This window comes from Taudactylus pleione, unplaced genomic scaffold (genome assembly GCF_031769625.1).
Source record: "Taudactylus pleione unplaced genomic scaffold, aTauple2 ptg000559l, whole genome shotgun sequence".
In the NCBI taxonomy this organism is placed as follows: domain Eukaryota; kingdom Metazoa; phylum Chordata; class Amphibia; order Anura; family Myobatrachidae; genus Taudactylus; species Taudactylus pleione.
Genome location: NW_028284961.1, coordinates 2,868,479 through 2,889,451, shown reverse-complemented (window position 1 = coordinate 2,889,451; position 20,973 = coordinate 2,868,479). Strand labels below are relative to the sequence as shown.

The following is a 20,973-nucleotide window of genomic DNA, read 5'->3' as shown; positions in this document are numbered from 1 at the left end:
GGCTCTGAACCTCCCTAAATACCAAGTGCTGTGCCGTGACTGGGCAGAGAGAGCATGTGACAAACCAGGATTGGGTGATTAGGTCACGTGACCGGAGGCAAGATGGCGGTGGCCATGCCGGAGCAGAACGGAAGCACCACCAGGCCTCACCAACCCAAAGTGATAACATGCCCGCACAGAACCACACACAGCCAACGCCCCTCGCCAAACACCAGCACCACCACCAGACGCCCCTCGCCATAGTGACCTCACAGGTAATACCCGTCGACCACCATGCCGAGAAACTCTGGTTGTGACAAGCACTGGGCAACCAGCAACGATATATATTCTATCATGTCAACATTTTCTATCATGTCGACATTTTGCTAGTTGCAACATAATGAATGTCAACATGCTGCATTTTGAAATTATGACTATGGTTTGCTACGTTTCCTCTAGTCTAGCTAGGATGGAGCAGGGTGATACCAATTTCAGCTCATACTTCCTAGATAATAGTTGCAGTTGCTTTATCAAATTTCAACTAAATCGCTCCATAAAAGGAAGCCTCAAATTAGCCCTGCTCCACAATACCGGGCCCTGTAGTGCGTGTACTCTATCCTCTACTAGTAGCGTCCTCATTCCACCTAACTCCACAGTAACTCTGCCTGTGCAGGCTTCTGCTCCTACACATACACTGTAATACCCACATGCCTCGGAGGTGCACATACTGTGTCCTCTACTAGAAGCGCCCTTACTCCACCTAACTGCGCTGCACGTCTGCTGGCTTCTGCTCCTACACATACACTGTAAAACTGTAATGCCTGATTACAGCATGTACAGTAGTTATATAGCAGCATTTGCCCAGCATAGCTGATGATGTGCACTTTGCTTATGAACTCACCTTATCAATTAAAAAAATAATGTAGGGGTGGCACCAAGGGATGCATAATCTCTGTGACCTAAAGCTGGGAATACACTAGACCGACTAATCCCACCAACCTATCTAACGATTGGTAAGTATACACACTTACCAATCATTCTGGCTATGTCTGTGCAGTTTACGCTGATGTCACAACTGCGTGGGCAGTTAAATTTGCCCACCCAGTTGAGCTGTCACTCTCCACCAGGTCCCTGAAGCATGTGTACAGGTCAAAGGGTAAAAGGCATAAATACTGTATGATAAATAATTCAGGTGTGCAAAATACACAAACAGCCTGGAAGTGCTAAACTTTAGGGTCTCCCAAGCCCCAATAAATATAAATCTTGAAATATACAATAGAAAAGCACCTCTGCCGCTAGTGACGTAAATAAATAAATAATACCGTATTTGTCTAGCCGGCAGTGCTAATTTTGATGGCGGTAGAGAACATGTAATAAAAAAATAAGAGAATAGGCATCCAATAGTACAAATATGTTTAATAAAGAATAAAACTTATTTATTTCAACAATCAGTAAAGATAAAAATATGGACAGTAATATAAAATCACATCAAAATACTGGGATAATCAGCTGAGAAGCCAATAATAAATATGCATATGATTAGCTAAGAAGCCATTAAATGAGTCCTGGTAGGCTGTGATAGCACAAAATTCATATGAAAAAGTAAATAAATAAAAGGTGTCCGTTATAATAGACCCGTACCAGAGTTCCATGGAAAATAGGTGTTGTGCTGCAAACAGGGGGTTCCGGAATTGCCCCGGTGTGGCTTACAGTTTTGTGGTGACTCTGGATCAGGTATATTCCAACACCATGCAGCAGACCTCACGCGCTTCGAGCTAAGAGCCCTTTTTCAAAGGTGATGCTTGCTGTGCTGCTTGTGGCTGTATTTATACTGAAAAAAGGGTGCCATTCCTCTGACTTTTGGTAACCGTGGGCAGGACTTCTAGTTAAGCGGGCAGGACTTTTTCTCACTTTTTGCCACCCACTCTCTCATTTTAAAGAAAAACACAATTGTTCTACCGACCACATAAAGAGCTTCATGGGGATTCAAAACATTAATGCAACCTGGTAGAACAGAGATCAAGCATCAATGTTGGCAAAAAGTGAGATGAGATGGATATATACTCTCAAAACCATCCATCCTGATGGACTCAACAAGGATTTCGATTTGAAATGGTTCCTCTAATAACCTTTTTTATTACCAATTTTTCATCCACTTCCCCAACTGTGCAACTCTGTCTCCCCCCCACCCGCACCACTCTGTCTTCCTCCCACATCCACACCAATCTGTCATTACCCATCTTCACTGCTCTGTCTTCCCATTTTCACACCACTCAGTACTCCCATCCACGTTGCTCTGTCCCCCCAAACCGTGCCACTCTGTTTTCCTCTTTTCTTTCTTTCTTGAACGCACTTTTCCTCATCTCTATACACACTATAATTGTTTCCCTAATCACTTTCTCTCCACACTGGCACATAATCTATTCAGGCACAACTTAAACGAGCTTGACACACATTATACCTTCGAACATCCGGTTGCTAAGGCGACCGGTCTGACTCGGAGTCTCATTGCACGTCACCTGTTCTTTCTCATGTCACCCGTTCTTGACCCATTTGGATCATAGGCGCTTCCTATAGCGTGTGGTTGCTACGGCAACCTTCTCAGGACTCTCCAAATTGGAACCTCCATGTTTACAGATGACGCATCCCCATGGTAAACAGCAACGCTGATGGACTTTGTGCCACAGCGCTGATTGGCTTCCCAGAGAGAACGGTTGCAGCTCTCTGGGAAGTGTATACTACATTTCTCACGCTGGCTGGAGGAACTTCATCCTCCCTCATACCTTATGTGCAAAAGTTATCCACTAAGTGGTAGACTCTGGTCTATGACTCCTCCCATTGTGAGAACTTTCTCTGCTTATTGTTAAAAAAATAAGTCACATTTTCTTTCTTATATGATAGATTATCACCCCTGTCCCTTTGAACTTATATTTTGCTAGTTTTGACCAACTCTTCTGGTCATTTTGTTTGTGATGACCTCATAACATACCACTGTCAATCATCGTCAGACTACATCTAGTCTTCTACTTAAGAGGCCAGGTTGCTCATTCTACATCTATCAGCCTGAGGAAGCAGACAGAGGCTCTGGGAAAAGTGTTGCTTGATACCTTATTTGGTACTCTCCACTTACTTTTAGTAATTATTTTTTATTTTTATATATATAAAAAATCTTTACAAACATTTTTTTTTTAAATATATTTTTTGTCTTAAATTTTAAGTATTTTACTGTCTTATATGTTCTTATTATATTTGATGTTTTTTAAATGGTTGCTTGATACTTGCAAATACCATTTTTGTATATGTACACATCTATTTTGAAAAAATACCTTTATTGAGTAAATAAAATTATATGTTTCATATGGAACATTACGTATAATAAATTTTTTTAATACCACTCTGAGCTTTCTACCTTTACAAATCCCTTATTGGGTAAACACCGACGGACATTGGGGTTTACAGAAATAAATGTCCAAAGCCCATATGACACACTATAAAAGGTGAGTACAATATTGTACTGGATATAATTTGTTTTTTGGGTGAGTGTGATCCTTATACCTTCATTTATTATTTGCTAGCATTTGTGGATTTACACTCTATATAATTTTTTTCTTTATCACATGAGGGGAACACAAGGATACTCATAGATCCTAAGACAGCGTCGGAACCAACCCTTTCTTTATTTCCTCTCTAAACTATGCTGTCGCTGACATCCGTGAGCTTTCCTAGGTAAGGACCTTTGTAATTGAAGCGCTGAATCTGACATTGCTTTTTACTATTCTATAAGCAGTAGCTGTCAGCTAAGGTTACCAAGCTATGTAAATGTACCGTCTTCTTTGAGTAGCAGGTTGCTATTTCAAGCTGTTATTATGTAGCACTTAAGTATCTCGCCATGCTAAGCTGCTCCTGGTGGCAGTCTCCCACTTTTAGGCAATGTCGGAGCCTCACTACGTGCTTCTGTAAGTCACTATTTCTGTGGCCATAAACTACACTAAGCAGTATGCCTGTGCGTACAGGGCAATCTAGTGCTGCAGCTGGAATGGGGATTGTAATGCAGGGATGAGATAGATAACGCTGTACAGACCTCTCTCTGTAGATAGTCCTGAGGTCTTTGCTGCACCTGCGGTTCCTTTATCTGTCACTCTCCAACAAGATGAAGGTTGTCGGTTCCCTGTAGATGGCAGGGGAGAGCCGGCTTCTCTGGGTGCTGTCTACTGCTCGACTCTAGGGGAGGAGCTGAGTCACCACACCAACTCCGCCTCCTACTCACACACAGCTGACGGGAGATGTTCCTGATCTGGCCGCGGTGACAGCGCTCACCAGCATGCTCCTCTGCCAGTCAGGTCTCCGGGAACACAGCACCTTTCGGTCAGCGGTACAGCGGCTCCTTCTCTCCCAATAATGGCCACCAACTGCAAACCCTCAACGGCTCTCAGGTAGCATGAGCCACCCCCTGCTGGGTCCCGTGCTGACTCTGCTACTGCTGTGCCCACTGTCATCAATGTAGTCCTGCTCCACCCGTATATAAACCAGGCAGCTTTTTAAAAATAAAATAAATGTGCTCTTTTCATTACATTTGTCAGCCCCACACCCAGCCAACCAGGGGCGTCTTTAGAGAGGATGCACACGGGCCCCCTCCTCTCACTCCGACGGTAGTCAGCTGACTAACGCGGCTGGCTGGCCACCGCAGAATCAATAGACTCTGGGCACTAGAGTGTGCTCGGAGTCTATTGCGCATGCGCAGATCACCGGAGAAATGACGTGGCTGCCATTTTCCTCACAGTGCATGCGCAAAACACCAGAAAAATGGCCGCCGAGGCCATTTTCCGGCATTTGAGGAGCACTGGGAGACTCGATGCGGGACCTCGTTGAGGTAAGTTTTACATAATATGGGTGCAGGGTGTGCGGTGCGGGCCCCCCTTGGACCCAGGGGCCCGTGTGCACCGCACACCCTGCACCCATTATAGAGATGCCCCTGGAGCCAACACAGGGTCCAGGACGGCACATCAAAGGGCTTCATGGCCACTGTACAGAGCTGGGGCACCACAGAAGCACAGGGAGAACATACAAACTTCACACAGTTAGGGCCATTGTGGGAATTGAATCCATTACCTAAGTGCTGTGAGGCAGTAATGCTGACCATTACACTGTCTGTGCTACCCACTCATTAATGTGGCCTAATTGACATAACAATGATATCTAGATAAGCATTTTACATGTAAGCTCTCACGAGCAGGGCCCTCTTCCCTCTTGTGCTTTTCTTTCCCTCACTTAGACCATCATCACCTCCCCACTGCCAACAGGGGCACCTATACCTTTGGGCATTATAACTGCTGCTGCGCCAATCATTATAAACCATACGATCCATATTCTGCTATTTTTTTGTACTGTAATTCTCTTTTTTTTCTTATTTTGTTCACATTATATCTATTTATGTACTTGTAAGGCGCTGCGGACACTTTTTGTCACCATATAAATAAAGTGGAATAATAATAATAATAATAAAATTAACTAAACTAACTGTCAATCAAACAGTAACCAAATGGGTCCAATCACCACATTAAATGAAGATGTGAGCTTCCCATGGAGATGATCTGTGTTAGCTGGGTACACACTGATAGATATATTGGTGGTTCCACTGAATTGTTGGTATATCTATAGTGTATCACTGGGTATGTACAGCGGATATGTCTGTGAACAATGTCATTTACAGACATATCCAATCTGCTGTACAGCACAGCAGGTGGCAGACATATCTAGGAGATATATTGGTCATCTGCTGGTGTGTACGGGTGACCCGACGATCGCCCGTACACATGCTGCCGGACCTGGGGGTGACTGACAACTCAACTGGGCAGCCGATTTAAAGGCCCACCCATTTCAGCTGTCAAGCCCGGCACATCGGGCAGACAAATTGGTAAGTGTGTATACACTTACCAATCGTCAGATAGGTCGGCGTGTACCCAGCTTTACATTGATCCCTAACAAAGCCTCGGAGCACTGTGGACCTCATTCAGAGTCGGTCGTTGCGGCCGCACGGTCGAAAGGGAAAAGGGGCCGGATATGCAAATGAAGAGCTCGCAAGTTGCATCGTTAAGATGGGATCGTTAGCTGGACGAGCGAGGGGAGGATGCGGCCGTAAGACTAAAAACACGCCCCCTTCTCATTCCCATTACACATCATCTCCAGGCTTATAAGGATTAATTGAGACCATCGGGAAACATCGCAGCTACTCGTAGAGCTTAAGGTTGACCATACCCTCTCTTAAGCACTACGATCAGGTCAGTGTACAAACCTCCCATGTCACATGTGCCATGACACTACTTAGTTAATTATGCACTCCCATAAAACGCCGTTTGCATAGTCAGGCACGCCTGTGTTCGGATCTCCACTCCACCGTTCACAAGCACCTTCCCCTGCTACCACCCACAAACGCCTCAATCTGTCACTCAAACTAACGACCTGGCTGTGTTCAAGGAGAGAGCAATTTCTGATTGTAACGGCTAGTTTGCGCACGCGCATTGCGAATTTTACGCACGCGCAGTTTAGCGAACATTGGTTGCGTACGACCGAGCGGCTGCAACGACCGACTCTGAATGAGGTCCTGTATTCTAACCCCATAGTGGTTAGAATACAGACAAACCTTCCAGAACGTCTGTGTAATGTAGTTTGTCATTTACCTAGTCTCTCAGACATTTGCTGCAGCTCGGTGTCATACAAAGAGTCAGTGACATCAGTGATATTGATCCTCCCTCTGTTCTTGGTGTGATACAGGATCCCGAATTTACACTGAGACACGTCCTCTATGAACTGTCGGAATCCATTGTTAGAGATGTAACAAGGTCGGACGTCCTCCACAGTCTGGCAGGATCCAGATTTCAGCCAGCTATTTAGCCACTCGTAGTCACTCTCCAAAGACCTTGAAAAGATCCCAACTGGACACTGATATAGATCACACAATATTGGAAATTATTATTGAGAACAGATAGTTTCCAAGACATACAGAGCACATTCATTAATATTTTTATAATATAACGGTTATTGCAGACATCAGCATAGTGCACATGTGCGAGAGTAAGGAATCAGCCACCGCACATGCACTGGGTCAGACTTACACTAACTGATGGATATCGCTAATACCAATGGATTGATCTGTCTGCTGGTGGCCACACCTTCCATGATATGGGCAATTCTGATCACTTGGCCATCTGGTGATTGCAAAGAACCACCCCATTCCATGGTAGCATCATTGGAGTGTCATAGGCGGACTATCCATCTTCCATATGTACTCATAGCATTCGGTCACAGATGGGACATCTGTTTCTGACAGATCATTGGCAGCTAGTGTGGGGCTCATGTATGTCTAGATCAGGGGTCAGGGAACTTTTTACCGATACGCCAACGTTACCCCCTTGATTTGAAAGGAAGGAAATCATATAGTAGTGCCCCAATATAATGCCCCTGTAGTAGTGCCTCCATAGTTATGCCCATGTAGTAGAGCCCCCATATAATGTCCCTGTAGTAGTGCCTCCATAATTATGCCCCTGTAGTAGTGCCCTCATAGTAATGCACCTGTAGTAGTGCCCCCATATAATGCACCTGTAGTAGTGCCCCCATAGTAATGCCCCTGTAGTAGTGCTCCCATAGTAATGCCCCTGTAGTAGTGCCCCCATATAATACCCCTGTAGTAGTGACCCCATAGTTATGCCCCTGTAATAGTGCCCCCATAGTTATGCCCATGTAGTAGTGCCCCATATAATGCCCCTGTAGTAGTGCCCCCATATAATGCCCCTGTAGTAGTGCCCCCTTAGTTATGCCCCTGTAGTTGTGCCCCCATATAATGCCCCTGTACTATTGCCCCATATAATGCCCCTGTGATAATGCCTCCATAGTTATGCTCCTGTAGTAGTGCCCCCATATAATGCCTCTGTAGTACTGCCCCCATAGTTATACCCCTGTATTAGTGCCCCCATAATTATGCCCCTGTAGTAGTGCCCCCATAGTTATGCCCCTGTAGTAGTGCCCCCATATAATGCACCTGTAGTAGTGCCCCCATAGTTATGCCCCTGTAGTAGTGCACCCATATAATGCCCCTGTAGTAGTGCCCCCATAGTTATGCCCCTGTAGTAGTGCCCCCATATAATGCACCTGTAGTAGTGCCCCCATATAATGCCCCTGTAGTAGTGCCCCCTTAGTTATGCCCCTGTAGTTGTGCCCCCATATAATGCCCCTGTACTATTGCCCCATATAATGCCCCTGTGATAATGCCTCCATAGTTATGCTCCTGTAGTAGTGCCCCCATATAATGCCTCTGTAGTACTGCCCCCATAGTTATACCCCTGTATTAGTGCCCCCATAATTATGCCCCTGTAGTAGTGCCCCCATAGTTATGCCCCTGTAGTAGTGCCCCCATATAATGCACCTGTAGTAGTGCCCCCATAGTTATGCCCCTGTAGTAGTGCACCCATATAATGCCCCTGTAGTAGTGCCCCCATAGTAATGCACCTGTAGTAGTGCCCCCATAGATATGCCCCTGTAGTAGTGCACCCATATAATGCCCCTGTAGTAGTGCCCCCATAGTTATGCCCCTGTAGTAGTGCCCCCATATAATGCCCCTGTAGTAGTGCCCCCATATAATGCCCCTGTAGTGCCGCTTGTACAAAAAAAAAATACACTTACCTTAAGCCCCGCTCCTGCATCTGCCACCGTCCTGTCCGTCCAGCTGCTCCTCGGAACTATGGGAGAGACGTCATAACGTCTCTCCCATAGTGCGCATGGAGAGAACTGGAAGCTGAAGTTCAGAAGAGAACTGCAGCCTCCGGCTAACGTGGCGCTGCAGGGAAGGAGCCGGAAGCCTGCTGGTAATAACATTTCAGCAGGGGAACGGTTTAGAGCCTCCCTGCGGCACAGCCGGGCATGCATATGACTCATTCTATATTATATGGCTGTCCATCCATTATCCCCAGAAATTAAATTTTTACCCCATGTGGGGTAATTTACCCCTGTTCCCTGACCACTGGTCTAGATACTAATGATGGCGGCTACTGCTGCAGACGGATATGCAGTTGGTGGGACAGGCTTCTGATTTCAGTCGCATTGGTTTTCTGCACACTTCAGCAATTTCCTACATTTACATTTGAAAGTATAAAGAATGTCATGGGCATACAGAAAAGTGATCACACATGTGTCTGACTCCCATAGAGGGTCAGTGAGAGATTTATAGATGGATCAATGAGAGCTATGGAGGGGGGGAGTGAGAGAGATATGGAGGGGGCAGTGACAGATATGGAGGGGCAGTGAGAGAGATATGGAGGGGGCAGTGAGAGAGATATGGAGGGGGCAGTGAGAGAGATATGGAGGGGGAAGTGAGAGAGATATGGAGGGTCAGTGAGAGAGATATGGAGGGGGCAGTGAGAGAGATATGGAGGGAGCAGTGAGAGAGATACGGAGGGAGCAGTTACAGAGATATGGAGGGGAGCAGTGAGAGAGATACGGAGGGGCAGTGAGAGAGATATGGAGGGGGCAGTGAGAGAGATATGGAGGGGCAGTGAGAGAGATATGGAGGGGACAGTGAGAGAGATATGGATGGGAGCAGTGAGAGAGATATGGAGGGGCAGTGAGAGAGATATGGAGGGAGCAGTTAGAGAGATGTGGAGGGAGTAGTGAGAGAGAAATGGAGGGGGCAGTGAGAGAGATATGGAGAGGGCAGTGAGAGAGAGATGGAGGGGGCAGTGAGAGAGATATGGAGGGGGCAGTGAGAGAGATATGGAGGGGGCAGTGAGAGATATGGCGGGAGCAGTGAGAGAGATATGGCGGGAGCAGTGAGAGAGATATGGAGGGGGGCAGTGACAGAGATATGGAGGGGGCAGTGAGAGAGATATGGAGGGGGCAGTGAGAGAGATATGGAGGGGGAGCAGTGAGAGAGATATGGAGGGGGCAGTGAGAGAGAGATGGAGGGAGCAGTGAGTGAGAGAGATATGGCGGGAGCAGTGATAGAGATAAGGAGGGGGGCAGTGAGAGCGATATGGAGGGGGCAGTGAGAGAGATATGGAGGGAGCAGAGAGAGAGATATGGAGGGAGCAGTGAAAGAGATATGGAGGGGGAGTGGGAAAGATATGGAGGGGGCAGTGAGAGAGATATGGAGGGAGCAGTGAGAGATATGGAGGGCAGTGGGAGAGATATGGAGGGGGCAGTGAGAGATAAGGAGGGGGTAGTGAGAGATATGGAGGGGGCAGTGAGAGAGATATGGAGGGGGCAGTGAGAGATATGGAGCGGCAGTTGGAGAGATATGGAGGGGGCAGTGAGAGAGATATGGAGGGGCAGTGAGAGAGATATGGAGGGGGCAGTGAGAGAGATATGGAGGTAGCAGTGAAAGAAATATGGAGGGGCAGTGGGAGAGATATGGAGGGGGCAGTGAGAGAGATATGGAGGGAGAAGTGAGAGAGATATGGAGGGGCAGTGGGAGAGATATGGAGGGGCAGTGGGACAGATATGGAGGGACCAGTGAGAGAGATACGGAGGGAGCAGTCAGAGAGATATCGAGGAGGCAGTGAGTGAGATATGGAGGGAGCAGTGAGAGATATGGAGGGAGCAGTGAGAGATATGGAGGGGCAGTGAGAGATAAGTAGGGGCCAGTGAGAAATTTGGAGGGAGCAGTGAGAGATATGGAGAGGGCATTGAGAGAGATATGGAGGGGACAGTGAGAGAGATATGGAGGGAGCAGTGAGAGAGATATGGAGGGAGCAGTGAGAGAGATATGGAGGGAGCAGTGAGAGATACGGAGGGGGCAGTGTGTGATACATGGAGGGGCAGTGAGAGAGATATGAAGGAGGCAGTGAGAGTGATACGGAGGTGGCAGTGAGAGAGACATCAAGGGGATTTGAGAGTGATATGGAAGGAACAGTGACAGAGATATGGAGGGGGCAGTGTGAGAGATATGGAGGGGGTAGAGAGAGCAGTATGGAGGGGTCAGTGAGAGATATGGAGGGGAAGTGAGAGTGATATGGAGGGAGCAGTGGGAGAAATGGTGGGGGCAGTGGGAGAGATATGGAGGGGGAAGTGATAGTGATATGGAGGGAGCAGTGAGACAGATATGGAGGGAGCAGTGAGAGAGATATGAGGGGGCAGTAAGAGAGGTATGGAGGGGCAGTGAGAGAGATATGGATGGGGCAGTGAGACAGGTATGGAGGGGGCAGTGAGATATATGGAAGGGAAGTGAGAGTGATATGGAGGGAGCAGTGAGAGAGATATGGAGGGAGCAGTGAGAGAGATATGGAGGGAGGAGTGAGAGAAATATGGAGGGGTCAGTGAGATAGATATGGAGGGGCAGTGAGATAGAAATGGAGGGGGCAGTGAGATAGATATGGAGGGAGCATTGAAAAAAGATATGGAGGGGGCAGTAAGAGAGATATGGAGGGGCAGTGAGAGTGATATGGAGGGGCAGTGAGAGAGTTATGGAGGGGGCAGTGAGTGAGATATGGAGGGAGCAGTGAGAGAGATATGGAGGGAGCAGTGAGAGAGATATGGAGGGGCAGTGAGGTAGATATGGAGGGGGCAGTGAGATATATATGGAGGGAGCAGTGAGAGAGTTATGGAGGGGGCAGTGAGAGAGATATGGAGGGGGCAGTGAGAGTGATATGAAGGGGCAGTGAGAGAGATATGGAGGGAGCAGTGAGAGTGATATGGAGGGGGCAGTGAGAGAGATATGGAGGGAGCAGTGAACAAGATATGGAGGGAGCAGTGAGAGAGATATGGAGGGGGCAGTGATAGAGATATGGAGGGGGCAGTGAGAGATATGGAGGGAGCAGTGAGAGAGATATAGAGGGGGCAGTGAGAGATATGGAGGGAGCAGTGAGAGAGATATGGAGTGGACAGTGAGAGAGATATGGAGGGAGCAGTGAGATTAATGCGGAGGGAGCAGTGAGAGAGATATGGATGGTCCAGTGAGATAGATATGGAGTGAGCAGTGAGAGATATGGAGGGGCAGTGAGAGAGATATGGAGGGGGCAGTGAGAGTGATATGAAGGGGGCAGTGAGAGTGATATGAAGGGGGCAGTGAGAGAGATATGGAGGGAGCAGTGATAGTGATATTTAGGGGACAGTGAGAGAGATATGGAGGGAGCAGTGAGAGAGATATGGAGGGGGCAGTGAGAGAGATATGGAGGGAGCAGTGAATGAGATATGGAGGGAGCAGTGAGAGTGATATGGAGGAGGCAGTGAGAGAGATATGGAGGGGGCAGTGAGAGAGATATGGAGGGAGCAGTGAGAGAGATATGGAGGGAGCAGTGAGAGAGATGTGGAGGGAACAGTGAGAGAGATATGGAGGGAGCAGTGAGAGAGAAATGGATGAGATAGTGAGAGAGATATGGAGGGGGCAGTGAGAGAGATATGGAGGGAGCAGTGAGAGAGATATTTGATGGGGCAGTGAGAGAGATATGGAGGGGGCAGTGAGAGAGATAAAGAGGGGGTGTGACCGGACGCCTTTTGCCTAGGCCATCACTGGTCACGGGTTAGCGCTTTTGGACTCCCACTCCATCAGTGACCACCTGTCTCTGACTCCGCCCACTGCGTCTTGGGCATGTAACGATGCCGCCACCACCAAACTCTACCATCGGCGTTTGGAACCGCTTTTTATGTACAGTCAGGCTCCTATGTCGGCGCCTGGAACCGCTTCTGCTGCGTATGCGTTTGACTATCTGCGGACACACCTCCTGTTTGGTGTCGGCTGTTCCCACCTGATCCCTCGCAATGGACCAGGTCTGCACGGTAGCTTGGCAGAGGGCTTGAACTTGGAGACACGGAGCTCTTACCCAGAACAGCAGGAGAACGGAATAGCGTTTTGGCGCAATTCTGTTGGTCGCAGGATTGAGTCAATTGGTAAAGGCAAACAGTGTTTATTTGCTCAATGTCTTAAAGAAGACCTTCCCTTCCGTCTGAAGGGGAATATCACACAGAAATCAAACAGCAATTCTCCACAAAGGATTTTCAAAGATGTACCACATACAGGAATCTTATCAGCAGGTCTCCTCCACACAGAAGTTACAGGGTTGTACACATACAGGGATCACAGTCCCTCTTTTTATGTCATTCTTACACACATCATCACAGGGGGGCAAATCCACCCTGTGTTCCCTCTAGCCAATCAGGCTATCTCAGAAAACATAAGTTAAATACGTCTTACATTTCAAAGGAGTCTCTCAATATCCTCCTTCCTGATCCACCAACACAAACTGATTTATCATACATTATACTGTCTCCTAAAATGTTGATATAACATGTCACAGGAAATGGTAAATTACATTCATCCTGATTCCTTATCAATCAGTTTGGCATTTCCAACCTTAACACTATTCAGTGACATCCAAAAGGTTCTTAAAAACAGATTGTCTTTTCAAAGGAAGTTCTGTACATGTAGTGTTTGGCTATATGACACCATTCACACCTTCACACAGAGAACTTCCAGTCACCCTATTCATCACACCTCCTGCTAAGGGATTCACAATCAGCATCTAGTATCTGCAGACACAGAGGCTGGTCATGTCTTATACAGACATATATTCAAGAAGTGCATTTTCTCTACAAAATATACATGTAAACCATACAGTGCATAGCCTATTAAATATATGTTGCTTCATGCACTAATGCATTGCAGATCAGCTGCAGTGCATTACAGCAATACATATATACTTTAATACAGTTTATTAAAAACCATGTGCAGTGTGCTTTTACACTATCCTTTTAAAAATGACGGCACAGCATGGGGGTTAACCCCTTCAGTGTTGTGGCAGCCATTAACCCCGTGTGGCCTGCCTCCGGCCACACTTCTCCCCCCCCTCTCAAGCTGGCCACCAGAGGGCCATGTCCCAACGATTTGGCTCCTGGTCCCGCAGTCTCTTGGGGGATTCAGGGAAGCTACCTGGGGGGCTTCGGCTCCGGCCTAGACAGTTCATCCATATTGCAGTGGGTCTTTCCTTGTCGGTGCACAAGGTCCAAATAGTCACACTGAAGTTCAAGGCTCCACCACAACAGTCTGTCCGTTACCCTTTTGGGGGACCAGTCACACACATAGTGCTGAAGGTGGTCCAATGCCCAAACAATTGCCAACCACTGTGTTCCAATTGTGGCATACCCCACCTCCCACTGTAGCAGTATCCTGCTGAAACAAGCCAAAGGGTGCTCCTGCCCATATGGCTCCTCCTGGCTCCGTACTGCTCCCAGTCTGTGCAATGACGCATTAGTTCGTACCACAATGTCCTGGTCCTGAAATTGCGCCATCTGCTCTGGAGCTGGTACCAGAGCCTCCTTCAATGACTGGAATGCCAACTCACAAGCGGGTATCCAGTCCACTGACTTGGGAAGTCCCTCCCTGGTCAACTCTGTAAGGGGTGTCACTACAGCACTAAGGTCAGGGACAACTTGTCCGTAGGGCCTTACAGTTTCTAAGGTCAGTACCTGTCTTGGTGTTGTGGGCCAGGGACAGTTTCCGGTTGCCTCCACCCCCACTGGTCTGGGCCTACCACTGTCTCCCCCCACTCTATACCCTGGGCACTGCACCTCTGTCATCACCTGGCATCTGTCTGCCCTACCATCCTCCTCCAATGACCTATGACTAGGGGAACCTACCCTGTCACCTAGGCCTCCTCTCACCACCTCGTCCACTACCTGTTCCACAGTGATGGCGGACAGATCACCAGCCTCTGAGCTCCGTGTGACATCCACCATGGGTAGGCTGCGTGTCTTCCCCGATCTACTTGGCACAAGCAGGGGATGTAGCTCCCTCACTGGCCTATCCCCTCCTTCCTTCCTGGCTACCCTGTAACTTAACCCTCCCCGCCAGGTCACACTCACTGCCGCTATCCCTGAAAGGCCGCTGCCAGATTGGCACGATATGCCTTCCAGATATGGGTCAGCAAGCTGAGCTTCCCTGAACTCCTGTCTGGGGCCCTCACTTCCTTCTAAGTAGGGACAGTCTACAGGGGGATATGGGTTGGGATCGCTAGGGTCAGTTTGGTTATGGTCAGTCAAAGGGAAGTCAGCGTGGTCATTCATACTCACCGCTGGAGTTGGCAAACCACTAGGGACAGGAGCATCATTGGGCACCCTCACAGGCTCCAACGAGCCAGAACCAACATCCTCTGCATTGCTAGGGGACGTAGGCATACCAGTGGCAAAAGGCATGCCGGGTAGATGTGCTGATCTAGCCGCTGTAATTTTTTCCTCTGGGCTGGTTGATGCTGTGGTAGGCTGTGCTGGCAGTGGTCTAGCAGCTGTGGTCTTTTCCTCTGGGCTGGGTTGTTCTGGTGCAGTTGATGTAGACTGTCATCCGGAAACTTGACTCCGGGCGATGGCGTCAGCAAACGTGGTAACGATTCCTCCACCAAGGTCATTCCCCAGGACCACATTGGTTGGAAGGCCATCCATGATGGCAACATCCTCAACTCTGGGCCAGCTCCACAGTCGAGGTAGACTCTCACCACAGGTACCTCTTGCTCCATTCTGCCTGCCACGGTCACTTTGGTAGTGCGACCTGGCAGTACTGTAGCAGGATCAAAAAGGTAGGGGCTCACAACAGTGATTGAGGCCCCAGAGTCTCTTAATCCTTGTCCCTGCAGGGGCCCCACTTGGACCATCTGCAGGTGCCGCCACATATTTTGGGGAGGCCCCTTGGCCATGCAGATGACTCTCTCCGTAGAGTCCACCTGATTCTCCCCACACTCCATTGGACTGTCTGGAGTAGGAACAGTCTCTTTGGGCTCACCTCCCCGGGTCAGGCAAGAAAGCCGGGCTCCAGCTCTCGGATTTGGGGCACGAGTCTGGGGTGCTTGGGGTGTGGGACAGTTCATCCTCAGATGTCCGATTTTCCCACAGTCATAACACTTCTTGTCCAGTCGGGGCCCTGGTGGTCTCTGATGATTTGCAGGGACAGGGCGGGGCAATTGCTGGCCAAGAGCACCCGGGTTGGAGAATGCCCACTTTGGGGGGTGATGAGCAGAAGAGGGGTGTTCCCCTGGTTGTACAGTCCATTGGGGTCTGCTGCTAGTCGGGCGTTTCTGCCTTTGTGGCCGAATTGCCACATACTTGTCTGCTAACTGGGCCGCCATCTTCAAGCTGGGTGGCTCCCGGTCTAGCACCCACTCCTTCACCTCTGGGGTGCAGCTGCGGTAGAATTGCTCTTGGCATAGCAGATCAATCAGTGCATCCCAGGTAGTGGCACCAGATCCCTTCACCCACTTCACCACATACTGCCTCATCTGGGTGGCGAACTGTTCATGGGTGCTGGTAGGGTTCTTGGGCAAGTCCCGGAACTTTTTCCTGTAGGACTCAGGAGTGACAAAGTATCGATGTAGGAGGGCCCTTGCGACTTCATCATAGTCACCGCAGTCCTCGGTGGCCACTCCTTGATAGGCCTCCAGGGCCTCTCCATGCAGTGTGGACACCGGGTGTCTGACCCATTCCTGCTTGGGTAAATCATGTAGTTTACAAGTCCTTTCAAATACTTGCAAATGTCCATCAATGTCCCCATTGCTGTCTGCAAACTTGGCAAACTGGATACGATCTGATCCCGGTACAGCAGTCTGCAACTGTGCCCGGGGTACCACGGCCCGCGGTGCCCGCTCCTCATGCCACATCCGAATGATTAGCATACATTCTTGTTACGTTGCCTTTTCTCCTAATTCCGCTAGCCGCTCCGCTAGGGTATCCATTCGTTGGGATCCCTGCCATGCTGTGGAATGCTGAGAAACATAACTGCTATGAGAGGGGGCGGGACTTGTTGCTCTCACCACGTTCTGAGGGGCGTCCATTGTTATGCTGGCCGCACTTTCCACCTCCGTCTGATGCAACTCCATTCTGCTGTAATCAGTCATCCTGCGCGTTCTCCTAAACTGCAGTTACTCCTCTCCTGAGTAACACGGCCTCTCTCGTCGGGTGACCGAAAAGCCGCCTGGGATAATCCCACTGCTATTCCACCAGATGTGACCGGACGCCTTTCGCCTAGGCCGTCCCTGGTCACGGGTTAGCGCTTTTGGACTCCCACTCACCGTCAGTGACTGCCTGTCACTGACTCCGCCCACTACGCCATGGGCATGTAACGATGCTGCCACCACCAAACTCTACCATCGGCGTTTGGAACCGCTTTTTACGTACAGTCAGGCTCCTACGTCGGCACCTGGAACCGCTTCTGCAGCGTATGAGTTTGACTATCTGCGGACACACCTCCTGTTTGGTGTCGGCTGTTCCAACCTGATCCCTCGCAATGGACCAGGTCTGCACGGTAGCTTGGCAGAGGGCTTGAACTTGGAGACACGGAACTCTTACCCAAAACAGCAGGAGAACGGAATAGCGTTTTGGCGCAATTCTGTTGGTCGCAGGATTGAGTCAATTGGTAAATGCAAACAGTGTTTGTTTGCTCAAAGTCTTAAAGACGACCTTCCCTTCCGTCTGAAGGGGAATATCACACAGAAATCAAACAGCAATTCTCCACAAAGGATTTTCAAAGATGTACCACATACAGGAATCACATCAGCAGGTCTCCTCCTCACAGAAGTTACAGGGTTGTACACATACAGGGATCACAGTCCCTCTTTTTATGTCAATCTTACACACATCATCACAGGGGGGCAAATCCACCCTGTGTTCCCTCTAGCCAATCAGGCTATCTCTGAAAACATAAGTTAAATACGTCTTACATTTCAAAGGAGTCTCTCAATATCCTCCTTCCTGATCCACCAACACAAACTGATTTATCATACATTATACTGTCTCCTAAAATGTTGATATAACATGTCACAGGAAATGGTAAATTACATTCATCCTGATTCCTTATCAATCAGTTTGGCATTTCCAACCTTAATACTATTCAGTGACATCCAAAAGGTTCTGAAAAACAGATTGTCTTTTCAAAGGAAGTTCTGTACATGTAGTGTTTGGCTATATGACACCATTCACACCTTCACACAGAGAACTTCCAGTCACCCTATTCATCATACCTCCTGCTAAGGGAATCACAATCAGCATCTAGTATCTGCAGACACAGAGGCTGGTCATGTCTTATACAGACATATATTCAAGAAGTGCATTTTCTCTACAAAATATACATGTAAGCCATATAGTGCAAAGCCTATTAAATATACGTTGCTTCATGCACTAATGCATTGCAGATCAGCTGCAGTGCATTACAGCAATACATATATACTTTAATACAGTTTATTATAAACCATGTGCAGTGTGCTTTTACACTATCCTTTTAAAAATGATGGCACAGCATGGGGGTTAACCCCTTCAGTGCTGTGGCAGCCATTAACCCCGTGTGGCCTGCCTCCGGCCACAGGGGGCAGTGAGAGATATGGAGGGAGCAGTGAGAGAGATATAGAGGGGCAGTTAGAGATATGGAGGGGGCAGTGAGAGAGATATGGAGGGGGCAGTGAGAGAGATATGAAGGAGGCAGTGAGAGAGATATGGAGGGGGCAGTGAGAGAGATATGGAAGAGCAGTGAGAGAGATATGGAGGGAGCAGTGAGAGACATATGGAGGGAGCAGTGAGAGATATGGAGTGGAAAGTGAGAGAGATATGGAGGGGCAGTGAGAGATATGGAGGGGGCAGTGAGAGAGATATTGTAAGAATAGTGAGAGAGATATGGAGGGGTCAGTTAGAGAGATATGGAGGGGGCAGTGAGAGAGATATGGAGGGAGTAGTGAGAGAAATATGGAGGGAGCAGTGAGAAAGATATGGAGGGGGCAGTGACAAAGATTTGGAGGGGGCAGTGAGAGAGATGTGGAGGGAGCAGTGAGAGAGATGTGGAGGGGACAGTGAGAGAGATATGGAGGGGGCAGTGAGAGAGATATGGAGGGGGAGCAGTGAGAGAGATATGGAGGGGGGGCAGTGAGAGAGATATGGAGGGGGGGCACTGAGAGAGACCTAATGCTTTATGTAGGTTGGAGACCAGAATAGGTGACTTTGAAATTGTATAATGTAAGAAGACAAATGTGTCTGTGAAGAAAACTCTTCTCACACAGATGTGTCATTGAATTACCACATGTCTAACAGAGTGTTCTTAGGGTCTGATTCAGAGCCGGACGCTATTTGCGCTCGCTCGTTTGGAAAAAGGGTGTGGCTATTTAAATGAACCGTTCGCTCTTTGCGGTCTGTTCACGCCTCTATGTCTGAGCGAGCGAACAAAACATGCGGTCGTATTTTTGTAAAAGACGCCTCCTGGCCGCTCGCATCATACGTCATGTCCGCTATTTAATAGATTAATCGAGTACATCGAACAGCGTATGAACTGCTCGCTATTCTTGTGGTTGGTTTTTGCTACCGCAATCTTGTGAGCAGTTCTGACTATAAAACAACCAAGTGACGTGGTCGATGACGCTGCTTTATTAATTATGCACACCATTAAAACGCCCGTTTTGGCCTTTAAGCACGCCTGCGTTCTGATTTCCACTCCCCATTTTCAAGCCCCTTCCCCTGTTTCCACCCACAAACGCCTCCTCCTGTCACTCAATATAGCAGGCATTCGCTATTTAGCGAACAAACGATTTTCGGCCGCACTGACTGGTTCGCGCATGCGTATTACAATCCGTACGCATGCGCAGATGTGCGAACATCGCTCATAAAGAACGAGCGGCCGCTTACGAGCGGCTCTGAATGAAGCCCTTAGCCTCTGTCACCTTCTTCACAAATAATATAACATTTACAGGGGATGTCAACTGTATATTATTTTGTCTCAAGAAGTAGAATGAACCATTTATATAATTATCACTGCCCACCTATCTCACATGCCATCATTCACTGCCCACCTATCTCACATGCCATCATTCACTGCCCACCTATCTCACATGCCATCATTCATTCTAACTATTTAGCTTGCCATTAATTTCACTTGTCATGTTTTCTTCTATGTCATTATAAATAGCACAAATAAATTGACATTTCAATAAAAGTGCTCATTGCTGTACTTAGGGCCTGATTCAACACGGATCGCAATTGCAAAAGTGCACGCAGTTGGCCGATTGTTGCGTTATGCACTATACAGTCACTGCGATCAGGCAAGCAATCGCAATGAGTACGCAGAGTGAATGACAGGAAGCACCTTTGGGGGTGTTGACGGGGGGAGGTGGTCAGTGAAACGCAGGCGTGCCAGTGTGTTTGGACGCCATTACAGCGGCGTGCATAATTTAGTTACTGCGATGGCAGTTAGTTATACGCAGCCTGAGCTCTCACTGCGTATAGAAAGTTTAGTAATTTCTGAGTAAGGTCTGTCCTTGTGCAAGTGTGCGTGAGGCTCCGATTGTGCTCGATGGTACCGATGTTTTCACAGACTTGCACGGTATTACAGATGTAAGTAAGGGGAAGTGGGCGTCTTTATATTGTGCTGTGGTGGCATTGCGATCGCAGCCATTTGCATAATGTCGCAGCAGAACGATTGCTACCGCTTTAGACCCTTAGTCATGGTGACTTTCATTTTGTAACTATTACTGTGGTTACTACAGAACTTAGGAGTATAATAAATTTGGACTCTGCATGAAGGCAGACCACCTGTGACGGTAAACTGCCTTTCTCGGCAGCGTAAAACTAAGGGTAAAAGTTCTATGTATTAAGATTAATATGTTACTGTGCAATCACGGACCTGAGAGTCCAGATGCGCAAAAATGTTTTTCCCATGTTGCCAAACTGGGCCGCGTGTACCCAATAACACCTTACCTGGTATCTGTACTGTACATGCAGCGGAAGGTCGGTAGCCTAAAGAGATCCCTAAGTATCCTTCTTAACATGTTTATATAATATGCTTTTTATTACATATTGCAAATATCCAAATTATTTATTGTATAAAGAAAAATTATTAGGTTGGGGAAAATGTTACCATAGTGACTCACTTTCTGTATTTGTACAGTATATGAATTGCATCTGGAAAGTAACAAAATAAGGTTTGTAAAACATTGTCTCTTACCTTTAAGTAACTCGTGTAAGAAGATGCACCTATAAAAGAAATGCAATATA

General features: G+C 48.0%; 1 protein-coding gene across 1 annotated transcript in view; it reads right to left on the bottom strand.

The window, feature by feature from the left end:
• The window catches only part of LOC148481849 (uncharacterized), a 99,569-nt gene that overhangs the window by 12,394 nt on the left and 66,202 nt on the right, over positions 1-20,973 (bottom strand). The window contains exons 8-9 of the mRNA XM_088452918.1: positions 20,924-20,952; positions 6,657-6,918 (exon numbers count right to left, since the gene is read on the bottom strand). Coding sequence (XP_088309044.1) covers positions 6,657-6,918; positions 20,924-20,952 — 291 coding nt within the window. The remainder of the gene's footprint in view (positions 1-6,656; positions 6,919-20,923; positions 20,953-20,973) is intronic.